General features: G+C 35.8%; 1 protein-coding gene across 1 annotated transcript; it reads right to left on the bottom strand.

The window, feature by feature from the left end:
- Positions 1-2,022: 2,022 nt before the first annotated feature.
- On the bottom strand, positions 2,023-5,343 carry LOC149557443 (uncharacterized). Its single transcript, XM_089832090.1, has 7 exons — positions 4,898-5,343; positions 4,052-4,706; positions 3,680-3,912; positions 3,412-3,564; positions 2,870-3,270; positions 2,327-2,732; positions 2,023-2,192 (listed from the first exon to the last, which is right to left on the bottom strand). The coding sequence occupies exons 2-7, from the start codon at positions 4,672-4,674 to the stop codon at positions 2,149-2,151; spliced, it is 1,860 nt and encodes a 619-aa protein (XP_089688216.1). The 5' UTR covers positions 4,675-4,706; positions 4,898-5,343; the 3' UTR covers positions 2,023-2,148.
- Positions 5,344-8,296: the final 2,953 nt, after the last annotated feature.

Raw genomic sequence — 8,296 nt, 5'->3', positions numbered from 1 at the left:
TTCGTTTTGATAACCAGGATGGAATTGTATCATAGCAAAGAGATAAACATGGTTTCTTTTATGATCTCTTTTCTATTGGAAAACAATTGTATCATGGTTGTGATGACTAATAGTTGTTCGCTGTTATGACACCTTGCAAATTTGGCTGAAAATTTATTGAAAAACAACTACAAAATTTCAATTGCTAAGCTTGAATCTGTACATTGCATCATGACAGCAACGTGGTGCGTTATTTATGATTGTACTAAGGTGGTATACCAGCTGTTTTAGAGTGACCATACCTCCTATTTTCAGTATTTTCATGTTGTATACAGCGGTATATTAGTCTAGTATGATGGTGGATAACACATCATATTACTATTGTGGGGCAAGATACTTATTCAAGTCGACCATAATTCAAAATCAGAATTTATACTTGCTGTTTTTTTGAAAATATTTCAAAAGAATTTGTACTAGCAATATGCCTGAATGTTCTCTGATTTCCCTTATAGCTGAATGGTCGAAAATTACATCATGTCATCATGAACTTGTTATGAACCTATGGAGTATGTATGATTCAAGGCACCGGAATTCATTCCATGCTTTGTGTGATATGTACCTCATATATTGATGGCAGATTGATAATGATTTGCTGTAGTTCCTAGTTTTATTATTGACATCTAACAACTAACATGCTGAAAACATGAATCTGAAAGTGTCGAAGCAACACTTATTGAAATCTGAAAACTAAATCACACCTAGGCTACCCTAAGCTAATCAATCACCAAGATCCTCAAATACATCCATTTACTGACTGATTGAAATAGCTTCCTTTTCTAACCAATAAAGGGTAGATTTCATGCATCCATACAACTAAAATGATATAGCATGTGAGTGAAACTGTCAACTTTACTTTAAGCATATCCTGAAAGTAATAGGCTAGTTCACGTACCTCTTGAATCCGATTAACACATGTTTGAGATGCGTATGCAGGTGGGAGCTTCTCTTTAATGTCTGAAGCTTCATGTTTTAGATCCATCCTAGCACAATGTCGAATAGGGCAGCCCTTTGTGATGACAAATTCTATCTTACTCTTTCTGATTTTAACCTTTTCAACCTTCCTTTCAACCATAACATCAAATTGATTTGGCATATTAAATCAAAGAAACGTGAATCGGAATCGGATCGGAATCGGCAAGGCCGAATCGAATCGTGAATCGGCAATGAATCGGCGATGAATCGGCAAATTTGAAAAAACCCTTTAAATTTAAAGATTTTAACAATTTAAAACTTATTTCATGCACCCTTTATTGAATATAACTTAAGCACACTATAACATCATCAAATAGAAGTTAAAACTTAACATACATAAACATGAAACATAAAATCCATCACATACGTAACTATGTTATCTAAAATGTAAATTGTAGGCTAGCTAAAGTAAATAGAAATCAAATGATCATAATGATTTAAATCATAGAATGTATGTAAGATGATCCATAAGACATCAAATCATAAATTTATGTAAGAATCTAAGATGAAGATCCATGAAAGTTTGAAACTTTGAAACATATGTCTATCAATGATTCAGTATCAATATCTGTAAACAAAATATAAAAACAAGGCTCCAGCTCAAGCCTCAGGCTCATAGTCATCATCATCCTCAACATCATCCTCAAGCTCGGCTACAGCCTCAGCCTCAGCCTCTGAGTATCCAGTCTGCCTAGTAGCAAGGCGTCTAATGTAGGTCCTAGAGGACTGTCGAGCCATATCTCCCGCATATAAGATGGGCTCACGAATGTCGCTAGGGCCTGTGTCTGTGCGTGCACGTGTGCGTCTACCAATGCCTGAAGAACGTGCTCTAGCTGCCTCAGCCTCTATATCCACCTGGTCAATCCACGCACGGTCTTCCTCAGTAAAGACTGGATCTACAACCTCTGTGAGCCACTCTGATTCTGGATCAATCTCCTCCAGAATGATTGGAGAGGAGTCAGTGCCCAAAATCTGTCTGATCCTAAGACGGAGGTTGTAATGAACGAAGACAAGATCATTCAACCTCTGCACTGTCAACCTGTTTCTCCTCTTCGAGTGGATGTGCTCGAACATGGACCAACTGCGCTCACATCCAGAAGCGCTGCTTGGCTGACTCAGAATACGAATGGCAATTTTTTAAAGTTTTGGGGTTGTGGCCCCAAACATTTGCCACCATCTATCTGAAATAAGGGAAAATAAAAATAATTAGTCTCATTTACAAATTACAAATTACAAGTTAGCTCTAAAATTACATAATCAACTTTAAGTTTAGAATCTAGATTCATGAACATTGAATATATTATTTAATTTTTACCTGGCTGTATTGTTTCCCGAGCATCTATGGCTACCCTGCTAGAGAAAAGTGGCCCTTCTTTATTATTGAACTTATCAAGCTCAATAATTGCAGCACTGCTATCCTCATCAGTACTCAACCTCTGGATCACTGTATATAATCCGGTGAGAACCTCCCCATCCGCCTTGAAGTCAGGACGGAAACGAAATGCCGAATTCAAAAAGTAAGCTGCTGCATGGATGGGTCTGTGGCGCTGATTCTGCCATCTCCTATCAATGATGTCCCAAATAGGGGCATACTTCTCCTGCACTCCTGCATACTGAGCTCTAATGGCCTCCTTGACCCTATCCATGCCCTCATATATGTAGCCCATAGAGGGCTTCTCCCAATCAGCAGTTCGTAGGAGAGATACAAGAGGCTCAGTGGCCTACATATAAAGTAAAACAAAAATTTGAGTCAAAACTTAAACATAGAATAATTCAATAATATAAGGTAAAACTAAATCATTAAACAATTAGCATAGTAAACTGTAAAATATTAAATGTTAAATTGCAATAAAATTACCTTAAGTATTTCTCTAGCAGGTTTCCAAAAACCATCATCATCAAATATGCAATCCACCACATCTATCCCTGCAGTGGTCGTAGCATAGGAAGATGAAATCCACTCCCGCCCAACAAACATGCTCCTCAAATCATCCCTTGATGTCAACAAGGACTGCAAGGTGATGAAATTCGAGGCAAACCTCGTGATCCCTGGACGAGCTAACTCTTTGTCTCCTGTGTACTTCCTCATTGTGCTAAGGACAAATGAATGATTATAAATAAACTTACATATGTTTTTTGCCCTTTCCACACATGACTTGACCCACTCAAGTTTGCCAATTTCCTCCAACATGAGGTCAAGGCAGTGTGCTGCACAAGGGGACCAAAATATGGTGGGGTGCCTCTCCATCAAAAGTTTGCCTACAACAATTTTAAGATAATTAAAAATTCAAATTTCAAACATGTTAGAACTTAGGAAACTTAGAAATTCTAAGTTAGAATTAGAAAAAGTTCAAAATTCAAATAAATTTATTTTCAAAACTTAAAAAGTTAAAAGTTTACCTGCAGCAACATAACTTGCTGCATTATCCGTCACCACTTGCACCACATGTTGTTCCCCCACCTCTGCTATAACTTCCTCAATAACCTCACATAAGTATGTGGCGTTTTTTACATGAGCAGAAGCATCAATGGATTTGAGGAACATGGTATATCCTACAAGTAACAAAACAACGAATTATAATTACTATTAGCAATCAACAAATCAAAATTTGAAATAGTCAATCACGATTCAAAATTATGTATGTAGGAAAGTAGAATGATCAATCACCTCCACAGGATACAAGAAAATTGAGGAGTGTTCTTCCCCTCCTATCTGTCCAACCATCAGTCATGATGGTGCAACCCTTTTCGATCCACTCCTTTCGGTTGTCCTCAAGCTCATGCCTCATATCCTCAACCATTTCCTCCAGGAGGTATCCACTCAACTCAGCCTCAGTTGGGGCTTTAAACCCCGGACCACAAATGGTAACTGCATCTATCATGTTCTGCCAATAAGGAGTCCTGTCACAAATAGATAATGATATTGATTAGAAATTTAGATGTCAAAAACTAAAATCATAAAACAAGTAGATATAATTAAAGTTTTACTTTTACTTTTAACTTTAACTTTGAAAATAACAAAGAAAAAAGAATCAATTACCTGGCTGCAATAAATAGAATGTTGCAAAAGTACCAGAATTTGCAAATCTCTTTTCTGGCAGCATCATGAATCTCCTTGTTCAAACCCATGCCCTCAAGCGTGGGTTGGGAGCCAGGAGTAGTGCGGGGCACAAAGTAACTATCCATTCTGCTTTTTCGCACTCTAGGCCGCAATAGGTTGGTGTTGGACTCTGTCTCAGTATGAGACCGACTACCACTAACACTCACATGAGCACTAGCACTAGGATGAAAAGGAGGCCTAGAAGAACCCTCTCCAACACAACCTACGGATGCGGAAGCTGATGCAGATGCACTTGCAGATGTAGATGCGGTTGCGGATGTGGGAGCATGGGAGCCAATACCTCTTAACCCTTCAAGTTGAATTTTCTTAGTCAACTTGTCTTGTTCAATTTTTTCTAATGCCACTAAACAATAGCGTTTTGCCTCAGCGGTTTGTTGAGTGCAAACTGTGACATCATGGCCAGGTATGCTAGCAATGTGGTATTTCAATCTATAGATACCTCCCGAATTTATTTTTTCTTTGCAAAATATACATTTTGTTTGATATTTGGTTCTCCCAGGAAACTCTTCATTATATTTCCAGCATTCATCTTTTTTACCCATTGTGGAAATTGGAAAATGAAAGCAAAGGGCTGCTGCAATAAAAAAATTCATGTAAAAAATCAAAGTTTGCAACTAATAGACAAAAACTACAAAACAACAAACCCTAGTTTGCAATTTAGTAAAACTAAAAATAAAAAACATTCAAGATTTGCAAATGAACACTAAAAAAATTTAACAAAAAATGCATACTACACTAACATGCAAAAAAAAAACCAAGACTTACCTCTTGCAAATGAGTTGAGGAGTGTTGATATTGACTCCTTAATGCTCCCAATGCAATTTATGGCCTCCCCAAATGGACTTCTGATCTCTTTGGTGCTCTTCCTTCTTGCCGGTTGGAAACCTATGGATTCTCTTTTCTCTTCTTCTCTCTCACTCTTCCTCTCTTCTACTCATACTAAGCAAATAGAAGGCTCTTTAGGGTTATAACAAAGAGGAAAGTCAACTTAGAAAGCAAATAAAACATGTGTTTTTTTAAAAAAATTGAACTTTCTATCCTTGCTGCCGCGGCCGATTTCTGGAGATTCACGATGGCGATTTTGGCGATTTTTGCCATGAATCGCCGATTTTGGCGATTCAGGGGATTCACAAGAAAAAATCGCCACCAACGATTTCCGATTCCAAAAAAATCAGGAGCCATGAATCTTATCGCGATTTCGGCGATTTCATGGCGATTTTTGGAACTATGTATTAAATTCAAGAGAATCAAGAGGCAAGGGAATCATTTCATATACTTGATGTTGCTGATCAAAAATTAACTCCTCCAATGGTATCATATCATTATTAAGGAAAGAACAAAAATCTTCAATAATGCTTTCTTGGTCCTCATAAAAAATCATACCTTTGACATCAACAATTTTCTGATTGACCTTAGTAGAATTATCTTGAATGACCAAAATAGTTAAATCATCTTCCTCTTCTTGCTGTACTGAAGTCAATGTGAGTATTTTCTAATTTTCCTCTTGTTCAACACGAACTTCATCTTCTTCCTCACTCACAAAACTAGGGAGCTCATTAAACAAATCAAGTGGACCTTGAAAATTATCAACTTTTTCTATATGAGAAACTTCTTGTGGTGGATCTAATGTTTCAATCTCAACCTGTTGTTTAGGAAGGAAATCATTAAAATTCGAAAAATCAAACTTACGAATCTCCTTAACATGCTGAATTGGAACATCTGGAACTGATTGAGCTTTAGGAATGAGTTCGTCATATGACAATATCTGCTGAAGTACAGGTTCTTCCTTTTCTTGCTTGTTGAAGAATGGGTAACTTGAATTCTAAATTTGAGTATCTTTTAGGTTTTCATATGAGGTTTCTAACCTTCTGATTATAATCTTTTGATCTTGTAGCTCCTTGTCATGAAATTCTTCATGTGCTCTCAATTTCCTTTGAAAACCTTCTTCATACTTTTGACATCGTACCTCGTAGTGCTGCTCTTTTTCAACAAGAAGTTCTTCATAGCGTCTTCTTTCTTCAGCCAACTGATTTCCAATACTTTTATACATTTCTTCAACTTCCTGCTCATGAATATGGGCTTGATGAGCTAACTCATCTAGATGTGCTTGAAAGTCCTGTTGCCTCTTAAGCTCATTTATCTGATTGTTAAAATCTTGCAACATATCTTTTAATCTGTCATGTTGTTTTCTAGTCTCTTTAAATTCTTGGAGTTCATGTTGAATCTCATAATCTTGACTATGATAACAACTTTGAGCATTCGGATAAACTGCTGTTGGAGTAAAATCAACATTCTGACTATGTGTATATGACTGATAAGGATCTTGATATACATTTTTGTCATAATATGAAGATGGGTACACTGACTTACCATAATAATTTGACATATTTGGTCATATAGTAAGCTGGAAATCTGAATATAAAATTGTAATGAACATACCAGCAATTGATCCTATGAAACCAAGTGAATTCTTTCTTTGCCAAGTTGCCAGGTGTGTGTAAATTCTGCCTCCAAAGGCTGTCATATTGATCTTCACACCAAAAACTAGTAAATTTCTGTGACTCAAATGAACTGAGAATCAATTTGGGTCCCACCAGGCGTGCCAGAAAATTGTTGTCAATTAGGATTGCGCCTATAGCAAGATGCAGAATCTAGCTATCATGTTGAAATATGGAAACTCTCTCGGGTGGTGGGTTGTTCTAAAATGAGAGATGAATCTCCGGAAGCTAGGCCGGTTCCTAAATAGTGATCACCTAATCCTAAATTATATGTGAGATAAGGGGTAAGAAGTGAATGACAAACAATGAATACTAACCTAAATGAGGTGATACACCAACGGTTTTGAATGTAACTTCAATCAAATCAATACGAATTATGAAAGACACAATTGATTCACAATACTCAGACAAACATGCAACCACAAAAGTGTTTCTATGCAAGGATCGGGATCTTCTGCTTTGAAAGGGATACCTAGGTTTCACCATTTTTTTGCAAAAGAACAATGATCACAAATAAAGACTTGTAATCACACGTATCAAGATTCAAATCTACAAGAAGGAATGTAACTTAAATGAAGGCGAACACAATATTAAAGTAAAAATTTCACAAAATTGCACAAGAATCAATGAGAAGGAACTGTTGAATCTCTATAACCAATGCTAAAAAAATCTCTGCTACAAATTTGCTCTTACAATTAACTCAAAATCTGCAATGCGCAAAAATCTGAATCCGAAAGAAGATCCTTCATAATGAGGTGAATGTACAATATATAGAAATCATAACCCTAATTCGGATTCCAAGATCATACCTAGAGAAAATCAGTCAAAAATGATGAGAACTATGAAGAAGCCTCTGAAAATTGCTCTCAACCACCTGCCCAATTGATAGATAACTCGAAAACTGCCTCTAGCTCCTCAAAATCATGCATAAAATCCAAACTCGGATCCATCAAGTAACCCAAAAATATAGCATGTAAAATTCCTCATAATTTTGCAATATATGCATAAAATAGGCTCTCAATATGAATTGCATGCAAAACTGCCCTTAACTTCTCCATAAATCATTAAAAATAACACTATTCTGCCCCATCACTGCATGAGAAACTCGAACTGCCCTTAACCTCCAAAAATAACTCTTGTTAACTGAATATTCTTTTGGAGTTCAAAAATAGACACTCCCCTTGCATTTAGGCATTTAAGGTCGCCAACTCCACTTAATTCCCTTTGTTTAATTAATCAAATCAAGGTCTTATAGTTGTAACCGTTTGATATATTAATTTTACAATCAAAACTTCTTTTTTATTATAGTTATTAATATTGACGTGTTTAATGTTATTAATTTTATAAACACATTAGTAGTAATAAATATAATATAGGGAATATTATATATATATTTTTTGTAAGTGCTATAAATTATGATATATTTTAAAACTATATAGCACTTATAAAATATATTCCTTTATTTTTGTATATTTATTTAAATTTTAATAAGTATTGAATGATAAATATAGGCATTTATTCATTTAATACATATTAAAACTTAAGTGAATAGATAAACTGGAGTTTCAAAAATAATAAAATGCATATCTCCTATGCATATACTCGAAAATCCCATCAAATATAACAAGGGGCAAAGAAAATATGAAGGGAAAAGGCATTTGTTTTC

Source organism: Cupressus sempervirens, chromosome 5 (genome assembly GCF_028749045.1).
Source record: "Cupressus sempervirens isolate cs-2001-9-10 chromosome 5, ASM2874904v1, whole genome shotgun sequence".
NCBI classification, from domain to species: Eukaryota; Viridiplantae; Streptophyta; class Pinopsida; order Cupressales; family Cupressaceae; genus Cupressus; species Cupressus sempervirens.
This window is presented reverse-complemented; position numbering and strand designations above follow the sequence as displayed.